The sequence below is a fragment of the Centroberyx affinis genome, unplaced genomic scaffold (assembly GCF_046629955.1).
Source record: "Centroberyx affinis isolate AG114_WGS23_722 - 3 ecotype Tasmania unplaced genomic scaffold, CSIRO-AGI_Caff_v1 ptg001411l_1, whole genome shotgun sequence".
Lineage (NCBI taxonomy): Eukaryota > Metazoa > Chordata > Actinopteri > Beryciformes > Berycidae > Centroberyx > Centroberyx affinis.
The window spans coordinates 95,243-120,283 of NW_027279891.1; the positions used below are offsets into that span (position 1 = coordinate 95,243).

Below are 25,041 nucleotides of genomic sequence, written 5' to 3' on the forward strand. Positions count from 1 at the left end.
GTGAGACTGTTAAATGCCATTTTCACCCATGGACACTTTAACTCATTACACATCAAGCAAACTGTTCATACACAATGGTAGAAAATAGCTCATGTATTTATTTACAAAAGGTCCTGGTTCTACTGCTATAGTTGTGGATCACTTTCTATAATATTAACTCCGTTTGAATACCAACACATCTGTATTGTCTCTGAGGAAACATTGTAACCTTGCATCTCATCATCTTTCATCCCTTTTTTCTGCCTTACAGCCACAGAGGACACTTCAAACACACATGGCATGGAGCAAAGGTTTCTGGGATATGGTAGGTGTGCCAAAGGCTCCTGGCTGTGGGTCACACAGATAAAAGCCCCAAGAAAGATTTTTAAACTCCTGCACACTGGTTCTAACTGCACTTTTGACTGTTAAGGCTATGCTTTCCACAGGTGAATCTTATCAGTTAATAGGATTAATGTTACACAAATAATAGCAAAATCACTCAAAAGCTGTAGCCTAGAAGTTGCTATCATTAAATGCAAACATACATTAAACATACATTAGCATAAGACAAATTCCAGATGCACAAGCATTTTTTAAATGATTTCAGAATCTTTTTTATTTGAAATGTCAGTGTTCAAGAGAAAATAAAACAGCAATATAAATATTAGCATAAAAATAAGAGAGTAACATGGGGGTATAGCGTGGGGGCTAAGCGTTTCATAAGAAAGATAATACAGCAGGATAGAATAGGATTAATTCAGCAGCGGACGGACTTACACATATATAATATTTATAATCATTTGTTCATATGGACAGAAAGAGAGAAAGAGAGGCATTCTTTCACAAATGCACGAGATAAAATCACAGCAAAAGAACATTAAGAGGTTACAGAAGGATAGAAACATTTCCAATATTTTTTTTTTGTGTGTTTCGTTTCTTTACAGGGTGATAAAATAGATAGTAGAGAGAGAAAATGAACACAAAAATATGGGCAACACATATCACAAGTTAACTAGTCTACGCGTGTCACTTTGTTTACTTATCATCTAAAGTTATCATCATCGTCATCTTTAATTCATTTATTTACACTGAAGAGTTAGTTGGCTTCCATGGTGCTTAGTTACTACATTGCAACACAAACTGTTGAAGAACATCTCAGATTTTTATTCATTAGTTTTTTTTTTACTGCGATTTTCTTATTTTTCTTGAAAAACAAATGCAACACATTCCAGTAGTAAGCCACGCCTTGTGGAGAGGGACTTTTATTTTGAAAATGCTGGACGTGGTCCCTACTATACAAACAACTGGCTCATACCATCGACCATGTGTTTATTTACAGTGGGGAAGAGCCTTCACAGGACCAGGGAGCGGAGGGGAGGAGTGAGTGGTAGAGAGCCTGAGGTTAGCATTGAACAGAGTGGGTGTCAATGGAGGGCTAGCATGGGGAGCCAACTCTGAACCCCCAGCTCCTTCTCAAGTGGTATCTCCTCTCCAACAGGGACAGATGTGCTTGGCTCTGTTGACCTCTACCTGGGTCAGTGCATTAGAGGAAGTTTAGGGGGCGGGGTGGGTCAACAGTGGTGCCTCTGTACATTCAGTGGGTAGAGCCAAGGTTGCTTCCCACCCCCTTGTCAATGTAATGGTGCCACCCCAGACTGTGTACCCTTCACCACACCCTCTCCACTCCCCCTGACCCAGCCTGCAAGCTGCCTCTTCATGCAGTGGTGTCCGGCCAGTAGCCTGACGGACAAATGGACGGCAAAGGAAAGACTTATCTTATATAAACACTTTCTCTATACTATCGAATCATTATCTCCCAAAGAAAAAAACATGTTATTGTCTCATGTCAAGAAGTTTCATCAGCACTTCAGGATAGCAAGGGTGAATACTCTGTTGAGGCCCTAGCGGCCTGCAAAGTGTCTAGAGACTCCTAAGCACTTAAGTTTACCACGTCTACACGTTTCCCTAAAGACCGAAGTGATTACTACCCCTACATCGTCTCATCTTTAGAATACGAACAGTGCATTTCTTATTGTTTGGCTCTCAACATGGGGTAGTGAGTGAGGGGAGGACACAAGCTGGTTTGGGAGGGGGGGGGGGGGGGGGACAGAGGGTGCAGGACAGCAGGACATGTTTGTGCCCATCTGGGGGTGTAATACAAGGAGCCAGTGCCCGCTGCTATGCCACCTGCATGGACAGCATGGCCTGTGACAACACAACACCACGCCGCCCCACTCTCTGCCAGCCCTTGCTCCGGGTGCATGCTCAGGTCATAAAAACATCACAGGAGATTAAAATCTTATCTTTTAAACTATGATTACAAAAGTAATTTTCATTTTGTGTCAAGTAAATGCTACATGTGCATTATATTGACCTGCGTTTGGAGGGAGGATTATAGGTTCAGGATGTCGTCCTCCTTGCTTTTGCAATGCATAGTTTGCAACTCTAAAATATATGTGGTTTGAACCTAAAGGAGCATGCAGAAGAGTGTGTAATGTCAAACAACAGCCTTATATCCATAGGAGTTATGCTTTAATATCCTGCAAGGCTGACCCTATATAGGAATCTAATGGCAATCTAGCATACTTTACAATAGCTGACTTTCCACGTTAGGGAAAGGGCGCAATAAATCCAACATGAAACACATTAAAATGTCATCTCTGAATACATCACTGGGTATAGCCTTGTCCTCCCAGCAAGGTTCCTTACACTGAATCTCTTTGTCTGAAGTGAATCCAAGTTCATTTGATTTTGCCAAAAAACACAACAACCCTCCATACCCCCCAAAAATATCTTATTCACTAACAACAATTACATGAGTAATACTAGACCTTGAGCACAACACGGGTTTCCAAGTATCAACAACAGCCTTCAGCACATTCAGATTCTTCAAGGCCCTCAAGACACACTTTCAAAGAACCATCAACATCGTCCATGGGGTCAAAGTGATTTGCTGTCAGTATTTAGACCGTGGCTAGCGTGGGCGACAGCAGAGCGGTAAGATACCTAATGGGGGGTGTGGGGGGTTGAATTTCTCATCGGATCAGGCCGGGTGTGTCATTCCTCCACCTCCGTCCTTCCCTCTCTACTTCTTCTCCTTCTTGGTGGACTTCTTCTTGGAGGCGGGGGTCTGGGCGGCCTTGGGGGGCTCGGGCTGGGCGGAGGCCTGGGGAGGAGGCAGCGCCTGCTGGGTGGCCTGCTGAGCCGCGGCCTGCTGCTGCTGGGGGTTGGAGGTGAGAGTGGCCGTGCTGCCGGGGATGTAGACGTTCTGGCGGTAGTCGGGCACGTGCTGCAGGGTGAACTGGGGGCTGTAGCGGGTGCTCAGGCCCATGGTGCCGGGTCCCAAGGTGGCCGTAGCCTCGCTCACTTCTGGGGGGAAGAGAGACAGAGCGGGGGACAGGGGGAAGGTTTTGAGAGGAGAGAGGGATAGAACTTGTTAAACAACAAGAATCTTGAATGCTTTTGTTTCACAATATTATATAAAAGGGGAGAAACAACAATGGGACACAGGAGAGATTAAACTGTTTGATTCAAAGCCTCCATATATAAAGGAAAAACAAGGTACGTGACTGAAGGAAGATTCTGTGTGAACTTTAGCTTTGATTTTAAGATATTCCATTGCTCTGGCAAAACTGAGTCTGCAGGGAATGAACGCTTATGTAAGGCTAATTCAGTTGAGCTAATCTGAAACAAACTGTGAGGGCATGAATGGAAAACATGAACAAAAGAGACAGAAAAGGGTGTTACAAAATGGTCAGTGGTGTACTGAATTTTTGTTGGGAATGATGAAACCGTCTACATTGCATACTCCTCTGTGTTTGTGTTTTTCTATTACGCATGCCCTGACTGTGTGCGCATGACGTAACTGCTCAGCTCATAATTCTCCCCCAGCCCCTGCATTGCAGAGCCACAGACAGAAATGCACCCTCCCCCATCCTCTAGCTCCTCTCAACCTATATAAACCCACGCATGCACACAAAAACACTCATGCTAATTGTACTGACTTCTTCACAGCCAAAGCGATGACTAAATACATGGTTATTTTTAATACTCTTTCTGCTCAGTAACAGACTGTGCTTAACAAATTGATTATGGAACTGCTACTGCATAATGCTTATCAACACAATGACATTATCTATAGAGTGGAGAGATGACCTTCAATATTTAGAATATCTAATATTTGTTCTGTAGCTGCTTCTTCCCTCCCTTACGGCACTAACTGTTCCTTCTGTCTAGCTCTCTGCTGACATACAGGTTAACTCTATGACCAAGACAGAGCCTTCTCTCTTTGTCTCTCTGTTCACTCAGATGGAAAAACTCCACATCACGTCCGGCGCAGTGTCCAAGAGGGGGGAGGGTGTGTGCGCGCGTGTGTGTGTGTGTGTGTGTGTGTGTGTGTGTGTGTGTGTGTGCGTGTGCGTGTGTAGGGAGGGGAGCTGAGATGTGTCAGTGGTTGAAATAACAATGGAAACAAAGACTTGAGTCTGTGTGGCAACAAATCTGTCTGTCCCTCCACTATTTCTATGTATTTTGTGTTTGCCTGCAGCTTTGCAGTCAAGTTCAATTTGATGTGTATTTTTCCATGTTAGAATGATTACAAGGCCTTCCATAGCAACAGTCCAAAGATGAGTCACTGTGTGTGTGCCCCTGTGTGTATGCAGTAACTGCAGCAAAAGAGGAATAGGGGAAAAAAGGGGGGATGGGGGGTGTAATGTCGCAGAGTTGTGAATAGGTTTACACTCTGAATCTGTAGTTCTGGTGGAGCCCAAAGGTGCGCACATTAAGAATTCAAGTATTGTAATATAGGCACACAATGATAGGCACACAATGTTTTATAATATTACGATAAAACATTGTGCGTGTGGCTAATGTGTACAGTGGAAACATGCATCTCTGTAATGTTATTGAATTAAACACATTAACTGTACTATATCTGGGCTACTGCGGGTAGCTACGCCTATTGCCTGAATAATATCTGAAGCTTCCTTCGGATGCTTATTAGCACACTACCACTACGCACAATGAGCCATGGAAACATTGATGTGGACAGAGAGAGCTTTATCAATGAGCGAGTCTGGCTAGATGCCCTCCAACCAAACAGGAATCTAGCCTGACCCACCCCTGCCCCCACACCCTGCTCTTCCCTCCCCCTCCTTTGCCCTTCTTGCCAAGCCGGCCCTGGGGGTGGGGGTGGAGTGGAGGGTGATAGCTGGATATGATGATGAACAGAAAGAAATGGGTTAGGGAGAGATTTAATTATTATAAAAGAGACAGATGAAAGGATGAAAGAGGGAGATGAAAGGAGGAAGGAAAGGATGAAGAGGTATAGGACTCACCGTTAGCTGCAGCCATCAGGGCCTGGAGCTGCTCAGCTTCGGTTGGGGGCTGGGGCCAGGGGCCAGTTCCCATGGCAACCTCGGGTCCTCCGGTTGCCCTATAGCCAAACAGAGGGAAGAAGAAGAAGCGTCAATAACCGATGGCAATTTTAGAAGTCCTCTACAGAGTCCTTGTGTGTGTTTTGTTTGACTGCTGGTTTGACAGTTGGTGGTTTATGATGTAAAGGCAAAGCAGCTGATGGCGAAGTACACAGCCTGAGGAGAACTCAGCAAGGATAACAAAGAGGATGTACCGTATACAAAACAAGGTGCGTCTCTCAAACAAACGCTCACACACATGAACACACACTTTTTAATGCATATACAAATGTGTGTGCACACAGACAAGCTAGCAAGCTTGTGTACACGCATTCATACACACGCACACGCACACACACACACACACACACACTGTAAACCCAGTACAACATTCACACACTCTCTAGCATGACCACGAGCACTACACCATGTTGTAAATCTGATTAAATGTTTAATGGTGCCACCTTTAAGGGAAATAGTTGTCTACATAGAGACACATGCAGTGCTCAGTGAACACTGAACATTTCCATCTGGGCAAATTCATCTTCAAAGGCTTGTTTGTTTAAAGTCGGTAATTTGCATGTAGGGGGAACAAAGGAAAAAGCAGACCTGCAATCTATTACGCTCACCTACTTATATCCATTCCCATACTTTTAACACACCAACACAAGCTCTACAACTCACAACTAGTTCACAGTGCTTGTATCGTTTCTCTGCTCCTGTTTCCATAGTGCTAATAAACGTCTACCTTTGGAATTCGGGGTAGTTTTGATTGCCCATGAAAATGCAGTATTTTATCCTCATGCTAGTGCCATTAGACTTTGTCAGAACATTAATAAAGGATAAGCCAGACAACTGCTTTGCTTTGAAATGTCACTTCTTTAGACTCCACTTGTAAGTCACGGACAGTCTAAGAACACCTGGAGAACCACTTTGGATGCTGCCACTGGACTTGGTTCAGAGCAAAAAGAGTACAGATGGTTTTGACTCTCCTAACTACTCCCTCAACCTCCTTTTTTTTTATTACTGTGTGTGTGCACTACAATGGTAAGTTAACTATTTCAGTAGCCCTCCTGAGGGCCTACAGTGGTGGATCATTAGCCCCAGGGGGTGGTGGGTAAAAGGTTCTAAAAGTGTGCGGCTCCAATGAGGAAACTCAATGGCATATCAGGGGTTAAAAGGACACCAGGGTCTCAGGTCCTACTTCCTGACTTATATGGGCTGCAGTAAAAAAATGAAGCAAGCAAGGTTGTACGTATGTGTATGTGCTGTGTGAGTTTATTATATGTGATGCAGTTAAAAGGAATGCCTCTCCTTTGGTCTCTATTTAAAACCAATTAAAAGCCTCCTGGGCAAAAGGCTGTGGACCAGGAAATTGACCAAGAGAAAGTAAGGGGGAGAATGAGGGGAAAAAGCGAGAAAGCAATTCTAACACAAAAACGGGGCAGTGTTCAAGCGCAAGTTGCCGGATCTCACTGCCAAAAGTCTAAAGTGGTTTTCACTTTAGTGCCAGAGAGAGATTGAGGCAGAGGAACATGTATGTCCTGTGCCAGGCAGCCAATGAGAAACAGACTGGGCTAGAGCACAGTCAGTAAACCCGGGGCAGCCATTTTGTGCCTCTTCACATCACTGAAGATAAGAGGGGATGCTTCATTTATCCCCAATTAGCGTCTCCCTGCACTTATCACATCCTGTGGTTGTGCTAAGCACTTCCTGTGGTCAGGATTATCACTTCCTGTGGGCAAGTTTGTGAACTATGGCCCAGAGGGAAGACCAGAGAGGGTTATCCCTTTTCCTCTGTAACCATGCATGAAGTAGACATTGTATCCCTGAGGAAATCCCTCCCTCGGATTTTGCAAAGAACCTTGTAGACATTAACTTTAAACCTGATTTAAACCTAGAACATCAAACTACGTCACATGGTGCACATGTTGATATCTGTCTGATCTGCATATTGACATTAAGAGTTTAGTTTAGAGTGAAGACTTTACTTCATAGAGTATGTTTTCAACCTCTAACTGACAAAATCACTCATCAGACAGCCGTCCCCATTGTCTCTTTCCTGGTAGCCTGTTTTCCAGCTGATAAATCACATGAAAAAGCCGCATGTGGTAATGTCTGGCTACAACCATCACAGACGTACAACAAAGGCAACACTATATGGTAAGCGGGTCCTCTAGCAGGAGAGAAAACAAGACCTCTCAGACTAATGACTATATGTATAGCACACATACAATGCAGAGCAAATCTACAAAAACACTGCACGCAAACCAAAAATTATCACAATCCTTTCTATGCCACAGCAGGCATTGTGGCCTATGCACATTGATCAACAAACCCCATCAACATTTCAGGGGGACTAAAAGAAGCTATGGGTAAGGTACATCTACACACAGCACAGCACTCAACTGCAGCGCGCTACCTAAACAATTTTAGCCGCTCTCTGCCCTTATCAGCTGATTTCCAGTCAGATCCCACCTCCACATTACCACTTAACAGAGACTTAACAAACCTTGATCAGCTACTAAGGGCAGAAATTGGCCACAGTGTCTATTTCTATGTTGATACCTTGTCCCGCTCTTCGGTGTCCATCGTATGTGTGTGGCGTACGGCATGTAGGGACTAAAAACACAACAGGTTATACAGTCCGAAAGAACCATTTAGTATTTGATTGTAGCCAAGAGTCAGTCGTCAGTCTAAGGAATAGGAAAATGCAGAGATTCTGTGTTCTAGTTCTCAGTGGAAAATATGTTGAGTCTGTCACATCCATTTAAAATACCAGAGATGGGAAGTTAGTTTTCTTTCTCTTTTTTTTTCCACTAACATGAATTATGTCCAATGTATCCATAACCCCAGTGGTATTCCAAAATGGCAGCGGCTCGTGGTTTTTGTTCCAAGTAAGATGTGTTTGTGTGTATGTGTGTGTGTGTCTAGCATTCTCCTGACTTGCAGAAACAGGGCTTGGAGAAACAGAGCCCCCCTCCCCAGATGGTACTTTCAGAGAGAGGGCTTGACTCATGGAATGTGGGAATGTGTTGTGCAATCATTGTTGTGGAAACTGTTACAGCATGTACACCACTTTGGCACCAGAATATGGGCTAAATAACCATCGGACTGGGCACAGCCACAAACATACACACTCGCACGCACAAACACACACAACTGAAATAGGGAAATGTGGGTAGTTATCTATTGCCATGTGACAGACAATCACTGATGTCAAAACATTAAATCTCACGTAACAAATCAATGTGACATCTCAGATGGAAGAAAATAAACCAGAGAGAGCGAGAGAGAGAAATACACTCTCCCATCCCCCACTAGCTCTGGTCCCCTTCCCTCATCAGTTGTACTGAGTGATGGCACACAGGCTCAGAGAGCGCAGAGAGGAGAGGAAAAGGAGGGGAGGGGGAGTGGAAGCTGCGGCAGCCATTTTATATAGCCTTTTTATACAGCCTGGAAACAGGCAGAGATGCTCATTCATGAGTAAATATCAGGAATCCTGATTCACTGAGCAGAATCATGAATTTAAATTCAAATATCTTTAATTTGGCAATGACAATCTGACAATGTTATTCAGAATCAGATTTAGATGATGGCATTATGGCTTCAATTCTGATACACTGTGAGTTTCTGTCCTATCAGTGAATATGAGCGCTGATGTCATCAGTACTTTACAATCTGGGCCTGCAGGCAGTAAGTTCTTATGGCTACAGCACTCACTACCATCCCCCTCTTCTTTTTCTCACACCTTATCTCTCTTCCTCCCTTACTCCCTCTTTCCTCCATGAAGCTTGCGTGGCACAAAGACATGTCCTTGATGTTACAGGGCATTCAATCTGTGTGCGTATGTGTGTATGTGTGTGTGTGTATCAGTCTACTCACCCGCTAGGTCCGGGTCTCTGTCCCTGAGTGAAGCGCCAGTCATTGTTGGGAGGCTTTTGCTGTGAAGAGAGCAGAAAATGCAACATGAAATAAGTGTTCCATTGCAACAACAGCATGACGTTTCTGATGTGTGTCTTCTGGTTCATGAGACATTGCCTTGTGGTTAGTATATTGGTGTGTAATGGTGTATGTCTGCGTGTACCCTCTTGTGTGTCTGTGTGTGTTTTAGGAAAAGTTGTAGACTGCCAGGGAGGCTGAACAAAGAGTTATAGATATCAACAAACGTCCGTAAGCTCAGGCGTCCATTTTGTTCCAAGAGCCATGGAGCATAAAATGCTGCTGAGAAGCACACACACACACACACACACACACACACACAGACAGACACAGACACAGACAAACACACAAACACAAACTGGGGCTCCGCTTATAATTAGGGACAGGAACCAAAAACAAAACAAAGCCAGACAATATCAAAAAGAGAACTAAATGAGATATGAAAGGGGGGCTTGGGCCCTCGCTGTATGGAGGCTGCACTGATGATCACAGAACCTTATTACAGAACATTAAGCCCTCAAAAATACAGCAAGGCACCCAAGCTTAATGGAGGAATGACTGCCTTTGTGGATCTGATTTGGACATCCAAGGGACGTCTCCTAAAAGGGATCATCTTGACTCACTTGATGATTACACACACAAAGATCAGTCTAAAATACTGCTACTGACTGATCATAAGTGATAAAAGGATGGACACAGACAAACCTAATAAGCTCCCCATGTGCATGACTTAATGCCTAAGGACTCTTTACACACTAGCAAGCCTTGTTGAGGGAGCGATCGGGCCATTCCCAGCACTGCTAATTGAGCGACTCTGTAACTCACAGGGCTCTCATAAAGACCTGATTGTTAGTACATGCAGATGACAGAGAGAGTCCTTGGAACATAAAGCTGTTTGTTGTTGTGATACCAAAACTTAATGAAGAGATAGGGGGAAAGATGGTGGCTAAGCAGTGATTATAGCCTTTCTTTTCTCTCTTTACTCTCATCTATATATGTCCCTGCCACTCTCTATTAATGTCTTCAAGCCCATTTCACTTTCTTCCATCTTCTGTACCTCACTGGCCTTCTCCTGCCTTTCCCATCTCTCTAGCTCCTACTCTCTCTCTGTCTAGTTGTGCAGTGATGCGGTGAATAGACCCTTGGCTTGGCTCCAGACTCTGCTGCCTAATCGACACAAGAGCTCCCCGGAGAGAGGCCAGCAAGACGATGTGCTGCATTATTAAAAGAGCTGTTCTACCCTGGGGAATGATAGATAGAGAGAGAGAGAGCGAGAGAGAGAGAGAGAGAGAGAGAGAGAAAGCCCTCAAAACATACCACTATCCTATTACAATAGTGATCATACCAACAACCCTAAAGGTAATGCATGTAGCACTGAGTAAAAATGGCTGTCAGGAGGTTAAATTTCAGTCCACAAAAGGAACTCGTCTCATCTGTATGCAAATACTGATCAATCAGGGAAAAGGGGAAATGGATTCAGATAAGGAGAAGGCAAGTCTGTTTGGTTACATCCTCATGAAAGAATTTCAATAGCAACACTCAAAGTAGTTATTATTAGGACTCCAAACCACAGGAGTTTAGTGGACATTCGCTGTCTAAAAATGGACTCAAAGATGTGTGTGTGTGTGGGCATGTGTGTCTGTCTGAGTTTTGGCGGGGAGAAAAAGAGTAGCAGAGTGAGTGCGAGCATCCACAGAGGGGCCCAGCATTCCAGCTGTGTGACTCGCTCTCCATGCACACACACACTTAGGTCATTCCCAAGGTCAGATCCCACCACAGGCATGTGGAATGAAGGAAAACAGATATTGGCAATGAACTCTGTACTGGGGTAGTGGGCCCACTGTGAGCTTTAGGTAAACACCTCGCTCTACTGTACTGTAAATTATTGTACTTCAGTATACATGGCTGGGCTGCCTTCACACATCACAAGGGTTAAATGACAATTATAGGAATACAATCCTCTATTTGAACACTGACATTGCTGCTCTGTAAAAAGTCAAACTGGAGGACTAGGCCAGGTTTCATCCCCTGAAACAACCAACTGAACCACCAACAGTTGTCAGGTTCATGATGGTTTAGAGAAGGCCAGATCCCAAATCATGTATAATGGCATGCATGGACAAAAACTGAAGTTAATTTTTTCTCTAATTATCAGAACCTCTTTAGTTGTACTTGATTTATCTTGCAGACACTTAAACAGTCTCTAAAGTGAGGCCATCACTTAAGAAAGATAAGATAAATCAAGCACTCCTCAATCTTTTTCAGGTATAGACTCAACATTTTTTTTTTCAGTGGACTGATTAAAGGTATGAGAGAAGAGTAGGTCAAACAGACTACTCAGGGAGACTCTGTCAATGCAGACAGCTGACGGAGCTCTGAGGGCAGGAAGGGATTACAGTTCTGTGGGTCTTGAGCCTCATCCTCCTCCAACAGCGAGACTTTCATAACAGCCTGGAAGCTTTAAACACAGCCTGCTCCCATTACACCCTCAAGTCCAATTGAGAGGTTTAAGGGATCCCCAGGTGAATTACAACCTGATCGAGTTCCTTAGCTACTGCGGCATGATGCCTATCAGCCCAGGTAGAATCATGTGGATTGTGTGTGGAGCTGATGGTGAGATGGATAATCAGCGTGTGTGAGCTCTGGATTCATCAGAGGGAATAAACTGCGCTAATCGCCACACAGACACATCTGGGCTCCATCCAGCATGTTTGTGTGCATGCGTGTGTGTGGACGTTGCTAAAACATCTGGTTCACTGGTTAAACCTTTTGCATGTCATGAATGGAAGTGATTCACAAAGTCCCAAAGGTGTCCAAAGCACATCAATATATTCTCTAACTCTTTCTCCCTCTCACACACATACACAGAGGCAAAAAACATACATCCAGTACTCTGTGTGCTTTGTGTGGAAGCTTCAGTTTCACAATACACACACACAGAAATTGTCTTGGTGTTGACAGAACCATGGCTTGATTGCACCTGGTGCTCTGTCTGAAAAAAATGAAGTCATTTCACACATTCACTCTCTTATGTCGTTTCCCAGCTATCTAAAACATTGTTTCCAGAGCCAGTGTCCTTTGAACCTCACTGATGATAACGCTAGTGTAAACCAAATTACTGTAACCCCTCGAATGTTACAGCTATGGAGAGAACCCATCGCACTGTTAACTATAAGAGAACCACTAAACACGTCAAGATGAGAGAAAAACACAAGGTGTGTTAATATTGCATATTCCTCTCTGTCACACACGCAAACACCATGATTCTACTGACAAAACCCTTGGGGACAGATTCACTGAACCATGTGGGCCAGTTTGTCACATGTGCTGCTTAAAAAATAACAGTATTTACAAAACAATCGGTCTAACTCAGCACACGTGCCAACACTCCCACACTCACAAATACTGAATAACTTCATCTAAAATGCACAACAATCCCACAATCATGGAAATATTAAGATTATGCTTTGGCTCTCTCTCTGCATTTACTGGACAGCATATAGAGGAGAGTAACAGGAAATGGAAGGAAGTAAAGTTGTGAGTCAAACTCATGATGTCATGATTACATGGGATGCTCCTTAGTCCACTAAGCCACAAAGCCCCCTTGATCATGAGACTATCATTACTACACATTTTCTGCATTAGCACACAGTAGAAAAGGCCCATACATTAGCAGCCAGTACAGCACACTCTAAATGAATAGAAAAAACACAGGACAGTGGAAAACAACTGACAATGAGGCACTTGGGCCCCAGGGCCCTGCTGAGATTACACACCACTCGAGGGCTCCTAGTGCCTGATGCTTTGTACATACGCTCATGCAAAAGCACATGCACACACACACACACTCCCATAGTGATGGCTGCTTCTCTAAAGCCATTATAGAGTGCACCGTCTGTCACTGTGTCACACGTGCGTAAAGCCATCCTCCCCTTCCCTCCATCTATCTATCCCTCTATCTCTCTCCCTCTGTTGTCCTTGCTGCACACGTGTCACTGGGGCAGGGAGACAGATGGTACCCTGCCGAGTGCTGGCCTCAGGGACAACCCAATTCAGCAGAGAGAGAGAGAGAGAGAGAGAGAGAGAGAGACTGAGAGACTATGTAAGAGTAGAGTCTATGTCAGCGTGATGTTACACAGACTCGTGAGAGACAGGAGAATCTGATAGAATAAATAGACACAGGGGTAAACATCCTGTTTTATGGAGGAGAAATACTGTAATCTCTAAAACACCACCACAATAATAATGGGTTTCATTGGCAGCTCTACATTTTATGTGACAGGGTTTAGGATAAGAAAAACTCAAACTCTATTTTAATTTTCCGACATAAACTTAACAACAGACTTCACAATCCCTGATGTGATGAAGAGATTTTCTTATAGGAAGCACAGGAGTTCATCAAGTGAATTCCCTTCACATGAATCATCTGCCCCTTTTACAGCCCTCATAGAGTTCCTTTGCCATGAACCACTAAAGGGAGTGCCCATCTCTTACGTATTTGAACATTATCCTGCTAACCTTCCTTCACACCCCATTCTAAACACATGGAAACGGCAAGGCCAGCCTATGCCATAGGATGCACAGTCCTGGAACCAATCAGCAAAAGTTCAGAGGACAACAGGAAGTAGGGGGTCAGGCGACTGACCCCTTGAATTCCTGTTTTTCAGCCACTACTTTATTCCTTGAATCTTTCCCCCACCCCTTTTACCACTCTCTTTCCTCTGCCCTTTTCCTCTCCTTCTCAACTCCCCTCCCTCTGTCATCCTGTTCCCTTCTGTCCCCCAGCCATTCCATTAGGCCAGCACTATGGGACCTGTTTTCATCTGTTGTTTATCTCCTCCATCCCTCTGTCAGAGGCACTTTCTTCCCTTCCTTTGTTGTTTCTTTAGCATCATCCACTTTTCTCACAATCTCTTTCTCTGTCTCAAACACTGCTTCCCCTGCCAGTTCAGTTTAGTTATTGGAAGTCAGAGATAGTAACTGCATCTCCTAGCCTTGGGTCAGATTAAATATTAAACTGTTCTTCATTTCCTACCCATGCTGTCCAACAGGATTTCACAGCTCTAAGAGCTTCTTCACCACGCACAGAGAGGGATGCTCCCGCTAAAACAAGAGGCTTTCTAGAGAAAATACTGCAGAGCTACGTGACTTAGATAATATAGGTCAGCACTCTCATTTCAGGAGTATCAAAAGCATCAAAAGTATGGTACTAACCTATAGATAAGTCATTACAAAACCTACAGATAGATATGAACCTATAGATATGTCATTACAAAAAGAACCCTGTAAATGAAAAACTCTTTTTGAAGACTAGTTAGAATGACCACTGAATCTCCAAAACTCATACATACATATTTAAGTGCCTGTATTGTTCTTATCTCACCAGGGCATATCCCACCAATGTCATGCTTGCTCTCCCCCCTAAGCCCTCACCTCACTGACTGAGTTCATAAGGTGCTTCCTGCTGAGCGTCATGTTGAGTGTGTTGTTGTGACTCAGCATGGGTGTCTTCATAAATACAAAGTCACTACGGCTGGAAATGGTGGAGTAGCAGGGCCTGTAGGTGCGTGTGTGTGGCTCCTGGGGGCCTCCCACCACCTCCATATAACGAATGGGCCCATCAGTATTAAGCTGCAGGTGCAGGTCCTTGCTGGGCCTCTGATGGTAGCGGCTGGGCCGGTGGCGACCGTAACAGCAGCAGTCAGAGCCGCCCAGCCCTGGGTCGCGGTGCCTCAGACAGCGTACCATCAGGATGACGAAGGTGATGAAGGACACGGCTGAGACACAGGCTAGAGAGATGATGAGGTACAGGGTGATGTCCGACATCCCAGTGCGGCGGGAGAACGGTGTGTGGCGAGGGCCGGCAGGAGCAGGGTTAGCCGTGCCCTTCTCATCCACAGTTACTGTGACAGCCACAGTAGTGGACAGCGGTGGGTCACCGTTGTCCTGGATGATGACCATTATGTCATAAGTCAAGCCCCCTTCCTCCTCGGCCAGCTTACGGGCTGTGCGGAGCTCACCGGTGTGGGCACCAATACGGAACAGGCCAGCATTTGGCCCAGGGGCGATGGAGTAGAACAACCAGGCGTTGTGCCCGCTGTCTGCGTCCACCCCTACAAGTTTATTTATGAGGTGCCCTGGGCTGGCAGACTGGGGCACTGTGAGCTGTAGTCCTGTGTCTTTAGAGTAGGAGGGGTGAACAACCACTGGTGCATTGTCATTCAGGTCCACCACAAACACATGCACAGTGACATTAGCTGTCCGTGGGGGCACGCCAGCATCCCGGGCCTGCACCTCGATGCGGAAGGCGTTGAGCTGCTCGTGATCCAGCGAGCGCATGCTGTAGATGTGGCCGTTCTCTGGGTTAATGTAGACGTGAGAGGAGATGGGTGAGCCTTGGACCATGCTGGGAAGGATGGAGTAGGAGACGTGAGCATTGTCCCCAAGGTCTGGGTCTGTGGCTGAAACAACAGCAATGGGGGTGCTGCCAGTATTGTTCTCTGGAATGTCCACAGAGTATGAGGGCTGGGAGAAGGTGGGGGCATTGTCATTTACATCAGAAAGCTTCACCATGAAGGTGGTGCGTGATGACAGGGGAGGGGAGCCTGCATCAGTGGCCATGATGACCACTGTGTACTCCGGGACCCTCTCACGGTCCAGGTTGCCATCGGTGATGAGGCTGTAGTGCCCGCCAAAGGCTGAGTTAAGTTTGAATGGCAATCCTGGTTGGACCTTTAACGTTACCTCCCCATTCTTACCAGAGTCCAGGTCCCGTGCACTGATGAGCGCTATCACAGTCTCTGGTGCTGAATCCTCTCTGATAGGACTGGTCAGTGACGTCAGTGTCACCTCTGGTGTGTTGTCGTTCACATCAGTGATGTCCACTATGACGTTACAGGAGCCCTCCATGGCAGGGGAACCACCATCCCTGGCCTGCACTGTTATGTGGTACACACTGGCTGTTTCATAATCCACATCACCGTTCACGCGGATCTCCCCGCTTTTAGAATCCACACTGAAAAGTTTCAGCACGCGTTCCGGTGTATATTTACTAAATAGGAAAGATAATTCTCCATTCTGGCCTGAATCCGCATCAGTCGCGTTCAATTTCGTCACTAAAGTGCCCGGTGCTACATTTTCTAACAGGCTAACTTTCTTTACCGGCTCTTCAAAGACAGGCGCATTGTCATTCACGTCCAGAATTTTAATGAGCAGGAGGGTCGAGCCAGATTTCTCCGGCTGCCCCCCATCCACGGCGGTGAGCAACAGGCGAAACGAGGCCTGCGTCTCCCTATCCAGAGCTTTTTCTACAACTAGCTCAGGAAACTTACTGCCGTCGCTTTTCGTTTCCACGTTCAAAATAAAGCAGTCGTTTGGTGCGAGGTGATAAGTGCGTAACGAGTTGGTACCCACGTCTGGATCGTGTGCGCTCTCCAAACGGAACCTTGTGCCCGGCGCGGCCGCCTCTGATATCTCCAGAGAAATGTTCTTGGTTGAAAACTGCGGTGCATTGTCATTCACATCCACAATGTCCACCACGACGCGGTATATTTCTAAAGGAGTCTCAAGAACAATTTGAAGATGTAATGAACATGTTGAACTTAATTCGCACATGTGCTCCCTGTCAATTTTTTGTCTAATGACCAAATCGCCGGTCGCCTGGTTTACCTCGAAATACTGCGCTGTGGATTCCGAGACCACCCGCAACTTCCTCTGGATAATCCGTTGGGCAGTCAAACCCAAATCTTTACCGATATTCCCAACGACAGAGCCCGGGTTTAGCTCCTCCGAAACGGAATAGCTGAGCTGGGCGGACGCACATGAGAAGCAAGCCAGAGAAAAGCAAAGCCTCAGCACCGGCCACCCTCCTCCAGAGCGCTTCCTCTGTCTGGAGTCCATTGTGCTGCGCTCCCCGGATCGGGGAATGGGAAAGTTTTTAAGTTATTCTTTCACCGTAACGCATCCATAGTCACATTAAAACAACGCTACAGCCCCGGCGGTAAACATTTCCGTTTTAGAAAAAGAGCGATGGGAAGTTTTGATGTAATCATGACGATCGTCTTTTTAGGGAAAACGAGGACGAAAAACTAAGTTTCTGCCTCCCCTGAAACTCTCCGCTCTGTCTCTGCTTTACTCCCCTCATGGGCGGGGAGAGGCCACAGAGGCCCTTCCTCCCATTGGAAGACAGGGCTGAACCAGCTCTGTCACACAGCACACAGAGAGAGTGAAAACTTCTCAGTGTAACTCCATTTACACAGACAGGCAAGTATGAAATCCATTCTTTATTTAGAAGGTGATTTTTAGAGAGTAAAATAAGCTCTAAACTCACAACGGGATGTAAACGGAACGACTGATGACAGAATTATTTCAAGATATTGGAAATAACGCAATTTTACATAAATCACGGAAACAACAACAGGAGGGTAAATATTAACTTAATGTTATGTCGATAACAGCTTCAATCGCATGTTGCCACTGAAAGCTTCTCATAGCCAAAACAGCAGTGTACAAGCACCAATTATTCATAGCAATGCTATTTTTACCCGCAAGGGGGCATGGTTTCCAAACTGGTTTTCCCCTTTCCCTAAAATTCTGTCCCTGTCAAAGGAAAGTTATGGAGACAATTTGAAGAATAAAGGCCATGTAGATAAAACAGCAAACTGTTTGAGACTGAAGCACTGTTATAAATTAAAGGCAAAAGAAAGTTTGTCACCATTGTTGCAACTACAAAATAAAGTAATCCATTAAAATAGGCCAATATTGGACAAAGAAAATATTGATGAGACTCTTTATCTCATTTCCCCATAAAATATAAGAAAAATATACACTATTAACATATATGGAAAGGTGTGTTGCATTAAGCAGCAGTATAGGTCACATTATGTTCGTTCACTGAAATGTAGCTCCACATTACTTTGCAAAAGCGTTTAAAATCTTTTTTTTTTCAACCATGTTTCTTTAAATTATCAGCTGAAGTGGATAAAGTTTGATTAAAAGAAATTGACCAGAAACATCTGGATAATGCTAAAGATGGATAGTGTGAAAATTTAAATTTTGCTATGTCATGAAATGAGGAGGAAAATGTATCTATGTAGACACATTGTTAGCAATCTTGATGGTAACCATAGCGTAGACAGGCTAGCCGCAAAATGCTCAGTTTATAGGGATCTTAATTGTGCCATTTGGCTTCCATTAGCCGGATTAAAGGGAATGATACAGCAAAATGGAGAATGTGCCAGCCATTTTATTGTGTTCCGTTATTCCCGAGGATGTTTATTGTCACCATTAAGCCTATGTGTTCTGTAATATGTAGACCTAGTTTTATATCACAGGAATAATAATAGCCTAAAGAACGATGCAGATTACAATTCTATCATTCTCTGCTCACCTGCTGGCTCTCAAAGGTCCAGGTGCTGTCTGGTAAAGACGCGTCCAGGACATTGATCATCTCCTTAAAGTCAGTGGTGCTGCTGGGCTTAACGAAGGTGAAATCACTGTACTCTGACATGGGAGAGAGACAGGACCTGAAGGACTGACTCTGAGACAACATGTCTCCTCCCAGGACCTCCACGTACTTAATAGGCCCGTCAGTGTTGAGCTGGATCTGCAGGTTTCTGTTGGGGTTCTTGTAGCCATCACAGTCGGTCCGTCTCATGCAGCAACTACCGCTGCTTCTACTGTTTCTAATGCATTTAACCGCTAAGATGAGAAAAGTCAGAAGAGACAGCACGGACACCGAGGCCAGAGAGAGAATCAAATAAAGGGTGATTCTCCCAGTTTTCTTGCTGGGCTCGGCCGCTTTCTGTCGGAAGTCCAAGATGGGCTCATGGAGGCCGTCCTCTAGCAGGATGGACACGGTGACCGTGGCGGACTGGACCGGTTCCCCGTCGTCCTTGATCTCTATGAGCAGCCTCTGAGAGGAGTCGTCCTGCTCGGACACAGGGCGTTTAGTCCTCACCTCCCCTGTGTAAAGATTGACAGTGAACAGAGAGGCGTCTGTGGCCTCCGCCAGTTTATAGGAGATCCAGGCGTTATGGCCCGAGTCGGCGTCCACGGCCGTCACCTTAGTAACCAGGTGACCGGCTTTAGCGGAGCGGGGCATCCTCTGATGAGAGAGAGAGCCCAGGGCAGCGGAGGAGGGGTAAATAACAGCGGGGGCATTGTCGTTCTGGTCCAGGATAAAAACATGGACAGTGACGTTGCTGCTCAGAGACGGAGAGCCCTGGTCCTTCGCCTGCACCCGAATCTGAAACACCTTGAGTTTCTCATAGTCAAACGAGTGCATGCTGTAGATGCTGCCGTTATCAGAGTTGATGTAGACATAGGAGGACACAGACACGTCCTGCACTTTAGAGTCCAGGATGGAGTAGGAGATCTTGGCGTTTTCACCAAAATCCAGATCAGATGCTGATACTGAGTAGAGAATAGAGCCTGGTACCCCATTCTCTTTTAAATACACATTATAGGAGGGCTGAGAGAATATAGGAGGGTTGTCATTCACATCAGTGATGCTGACTGGTATAGTTTTCTTACTAGACAGAGGAGGAGAGCCTGAATCAGTGGCTGTTATCTCAATATTATACTCTGAAAAGCTCTCTCGGTCTAAAACACCACTGGTAACCAGTGCGTAATTGTTAGAAAAAGAGGGTTTCAGACTAAAAGGAGAACCTTTGGGGAGTTGTAACGTCACTTTACCGTTATCACCAGAGTCAAGGTCTCGTGCACTAATCAAAGCCACTACAGTGCCACTCGGTGCGTCCTCACGTACTGGCTTCGGCTGAGAGGTGAGAACAATTTCTGGAGCATTATCGTTGAAGTCAATTATGTCCACTTGCACACGACAGTGACCCTCCATTTCAGGACTGCCTCTATCTTTTGCAGTTATATCAATACCATATGAAGAGGTAGTCTCATAGTCTAAATCTCCTTTTAGAATTATTTCACCTGTTAAAGAATTGATGTCAAACACCGACAATACAGAATCCGGTGTTCGAGAACCAAATGAGAATTCGATTTCACCATTTGAACCTTCATCTGCATCTGTTGCTTTGGGCTTGATAATAACAACACCCTTTACACTTTTTTCACCTAAGGTTACTTTGTAAACGTTTTTGTCAAACACTGGAAAGTTATCATTTGTATCAAGCACAATAATGGTTATTTGTGAAGTACCCGATCTTACTGGGTTTCCTCCATCTAATGCTGTTAGTAATAGGTTGTGAACAGCTTTTTTCTCTCGATCCAGAGGCTTCTCTAAAATAAGTTCGGGAATAGTCTTACCGCCCTCTATTTCCTTCATTTTAAGAGAACAACACTCATTTTTGCTAAGAGTATAGGATTTGAGTGAATTGCTTCCAACATCGGGGTCCAATGCGCTCTCCAAAGGAAAGCGGGTACCAACTGATGCTAATTCGGCTATTTTCAATGATAGCTCATTTGAAAGAAAACTTGGAGAATTGTCATTAATGTCTCTTATTTCCACCTCAATTCGGTGTAATTGTAACGGGTCTTCAATAATAACCTGCAGAGGTAGAACACAGCTGGCGCTTTGTCCGCACAAAGCCTCTCTGTCTATTCTCTCGTTCACCACCAGCTCGCCCTTCCCCGCATCCACACTGAAATACTGCTTACCAGCCTCAGAGGCGACACGCAGTTTACGGTCAAAAATCTCTGATAGTCCTAAACCCAGATCTTTGGCTAGATTTCCTACCACAGAGCCACGTTTCAGTTCTTCCGGTATGCTGTAGCGAGTCTGTCCGTCTATTGTACTCCACAAGAGAAAGAAATGATGCCACCACAGAGCCTGCCATCTCCAGTCCCGGTATCCCATTCTCTTTGTCATCCCTGGTTCGTTATGACACATCATTTCCCATCGAGAAAAACTGAGAACCTAAAGTTAAAATCCATTGCCAGAGAGCGTAACTTATCCCGTTGCAAAGATCACAAAAATAACTGTTCATGGCAACAGCTAAAATCAAGAAATATTGTTATACTCCGAGTGTATGAGCGCATCACCGCCTCTCCTCCAACTCTGAGTATTGTAAGGTTTTCGGTGCTGAGGCTGCATGGGGGAGGGAGTAGATCTCTTTGTACAGTTCTGTATGCTATTGGTGCACAGCATGCATCTCTACCATCCAATGAGAGTGAAATTGGGCAGCGCCCGCCTCCTGGTACTGTTATAAAAAAGCGAGTGAAAAAACATGACGATGTAAACTAGACATATTGCCTCATAAAATTCTCGTGGCTTTGTATAAAAATAAATGTATTCAGTGAACGACTTGCGTACTATGTAATTCTTGTTAACATGCCATTTAACTGAGACCGAGACTTTTTTTCTTGATTTTCTTTTTTATAGCAAAAGAAACCATCAATTATGTTTAAGTCACCAACTGTAACAAACGACATTATATGACAGGTTCCATGAATGAAAACAGAATCCTGAAATATATTATTGAAATGTTCATATATTTTTACCGTTACACCTTTGCTATGACTAAACGGCCATTAACAACCATATTATAATGCACTCCATGGGCCCTGTGAGGCAAATTCGATTGGTGTCGCTCTCCACAGCTGTGGTGCTGAAACGCTCAGGCGGAAAAGGTTTTGGACACCCGACACACTCTCCAAATGAAATAATAACAGCGGCAGTGCAAAAAAGATTGTCTAATGCAGAGAGACGCTTTTGAGTCCTGATTCGACAAATACTGTTTGTTTGCTCTGTGAGGACTGAATTACACAGGTTCTAATTTACATTTAATTAGGCTATCGACCCGCAATGAAGCAAAAATAGGCTAAATTTTAGACTAATCAATATCTCTAAATCAACTCTAAATTATTTGTTGTCGTGCCCTGTTATTACATTTTGTTACCAAAATGCAAAGGCCTACTATAGGGAGATTGTAGGCATAACATTTCTAAATTGCTCTTGACAAAAAAAACTGGTGTATATGTCAAATTGCTGTTATTCTCTGCTCACCTGCTGGCTCTCAAACGTCCAGGTGCTGTCTGGTAAAGACGCGTCCAGGACATTGATCATCTCCTTAAAGTCAGTGGTGCTGCTCGGCTTAACGAAGGTGAAATCACTGTACTCTGACATGGGAGAGAGACAGGACCTGAAGGACTGACTCTGAGACAACATGTCTCCTCCCAGGACCTCCACGTACTTAATAGGCCCGTCAGTGTTGAGCTGGATCTGCAGGTTTCTGTTGGGGTTCTTGTAGCCATCACAGTCGCTCCGTCTCATGCAGCAACTACCGCTGCTTCTACTGTTTCTAATGCATTTAACCGCTAAGATGAGAAAAGTCAAAAGAGACAGCACGGACACCGAGGCCAGAGAGAGAATCAAATAAAGGGTGATTCTCCCAGTTTTCTTGCTGGGCTCGGCCGCTTTCTGTCGGAGGTCCAAGATGGGCTCATGGAGGCCGTCCTCTAGCAGGATGGACACGGTGACCGTGGCGGACTGGACCGGTTCCCCGTCGTCCTTGATCTCTATAAGCAGCCTCTGAGAGGAGTCGTCCTGCTCGGACACAGGGCGTTTAGTCCTCACCTCCCCTGTGTAAAGATTGACAGTGAACAGAGAGGCGTCTGTGGCCTCCGCCAGTTTATAGGAGATCCAGGCGTTATGACCTGAGTCGGCGTCCACGGCCGTCACCTTAGTAACCAGGTGGCCCGCTTTGGCGGAGCGGGGCATCCTCTGATGAGAGAGAGAGCCCAGGGCAGCGGAGGAGGGGTAAATAACAGCGGGGGCATTGTCGTTCTGGTCCAGGATAAAAACATGGACAGTGGCGTTGCTGCTCAGAGACGGAGAGCCCTGGTCCTTCGCCTGCACTCGAATCTGAAACACCTTGAGTTTCTCATAGTCAAACGAGTGCATGCTGTAGATGCTGCCGTTATCAGAGTTGATGTAGACATAGGAGGACACAGACACGTCCTGCACTTTAGAGTCCAGGATGGAGTAGGAGATCTTGGCGTTTTCACCAAAATCCAGGTCAGATGCTGATACTGAGTAGAGAATAGAGCCTGGTACCCCATTCTCTTTTAAATACACATTATAGGAGGGCTGAGAGAATCTAGGAGGGTTGTCATTCACATCAGTGATGCTGACAGGTATAGTTTTCTTACTAGACAGAGGAGGAGAGCCTGAATCAGTGGCTGTTATCTCAATATTATACTCTGAGAAGCTCTCTCGGTCTAAAACACCACTGGTAACCAGTGCGTAATTGTTAGAAAATGAGGGTTTCAGACTAAAAGGAGAACCTTTGGGGAGTTGTAACGTCACTTTACCGTTATCGCCAGAGTCAAGGTCTCGTGCACTAATCAAAGCCACTACAGTGCCACTCGGTGCATCCTCGCGTACGGGGCTTGGTTTTGAATTGAGAACGATTTCTGGGGCATTATCATTTATGTCTATTACCACCACATGCACACGACAGTGACCCTCCATTTCAGGAATTCCTTTATCTTTTGCAGTAATATCTATTTCATGTGTCGCACTGCTTTCATAATCCAACTCCCCGATTAAGAAAATTTCTCCTGTTGCTGAGTTTATCTGAAAAATAGACAATAACGACTCCGGTGTATGCTCAGCAAATGCGTATTTAATCTCTCCATTAACACCCTCATCTGCGTCTGTTGCCTCAACTTTTGCGAGCAAAAAGCCAGTTAGACTATTTTCATGCACAGTTATTTTATACAACGCCTTTTTGAAAACGGGGACATTGTCGTTGTTGTCGAGGACAGTAACTAGAATCTGTGACGTTCCAGTTTTTACAGGATTGCCCCCGTCTAAAGCTGTCAATAGTAATTGATGGACACTTTGTTTTTCTCTATCAAGTTGTTTCTCTAATACTAGTTCTGGCACTTTTCTTCCACCAGCTAACTCTTTCATTTTCAAACTAAAACATTCATCTTTACTAAGACTATAGGATTTTAGTGAATTACTACCCACATCCAGGTCCTGTGCGGTCTCCAAGGGATAGCGCGCACCCACCGCTGTCAGTTCTGCAATTTTCAAATTTCGTTCTTTCGTGAGAAAACTGGGTGAATTATCATTTACGTCTCTTATTTCTACTTCTATCCGGTATAGCTGTAGTGGGTTCTCTATTACAACCTGTAGAGGTAGAACACAGCTGGCGCTTTGTCCGCATAAAGTCTCTCTGTCTATTCTCTCATTTACCACCAGCTCGCCCTTCCCCGCATCCACACCGAAATACTGCTTACCAGCTTCAGAGGCAACACGCAGTTTGCGGTCGAAAATCTCTGATAATCCCAAACCCAGGTCTTTGGCTAAATTTCCTACCACAGAGCCCTGTTTCAGTTCCTCCGGGATTGTGTAGCGAGTCTGTCCGTCTATTGTACTCCACAAGAGAAAGAAATGATGCCACCAAAGAGCCTGCCATCTCCAGTCCCGGTATCCCATTCTCTTTGTCATCCCTGCTCCGTTAGAATATATTACTTCGCATCGAGATGTTGCTCAGAGCAACGAGCTCAACGTTAAAATCCATCGCCAGAATGGACATTCTAAAACAAACATAACCGAAATAATTAAATTTACGAAATTACAGCCACCTTCGCGTGAGCGCATCTCCTTCTCTCCAGCTGGGAGCATTGTGAGGGTTGCGGTGGCGAGACTGAATGGGGGAGGGAGTAGATCTCTTTGTACAGTTCTGTATGCTATTGGTGCCCAGCATCCACCTATATTATC

General features: G+C 45.1%; 1 protein-coding gene across 1 annotated transcript in view; it reads right to left on the reverse strand.

The window, feature by feature from the left end:
• Positions 1-593: 593 nt before the first annotated feature.
• LOC139649898 (protocadherin Fat 4-like) overlaps positions 594-25,041 on the reverse strand; it is a 39,956-nt gene continuing 15,508 nt past the window's right edge. The window contains exons 7-12 of the mRNA XM_071526409.1: positions 22,315-24,770; positions 18,720-21,225; positions 14,769-17,254; positions 9,279-9,337; positions 5,316-5,413; positions 594-3,348 (exon numbers count right to left, since the gene is read on the reverse strand). Coding sequence (XP_071382510.1) covers positions 3,065-3,348; positions 5,316-5,413; positions 9,279-9,337; positions 14,769-17,254; positions 18,720-21,225; positions 22,315-24,770 — 7,889 coding nt within the window. The 3' untranslated portion in view covers positions 594-3,064. The remainder of the gene's footprint in view (positions 3,349-5,315; positions 5,414-9,278; positions 9,338-14,768; positions 17,255-18,719; positions 21,226-22,314; positions 24,771-25,041) is intronic.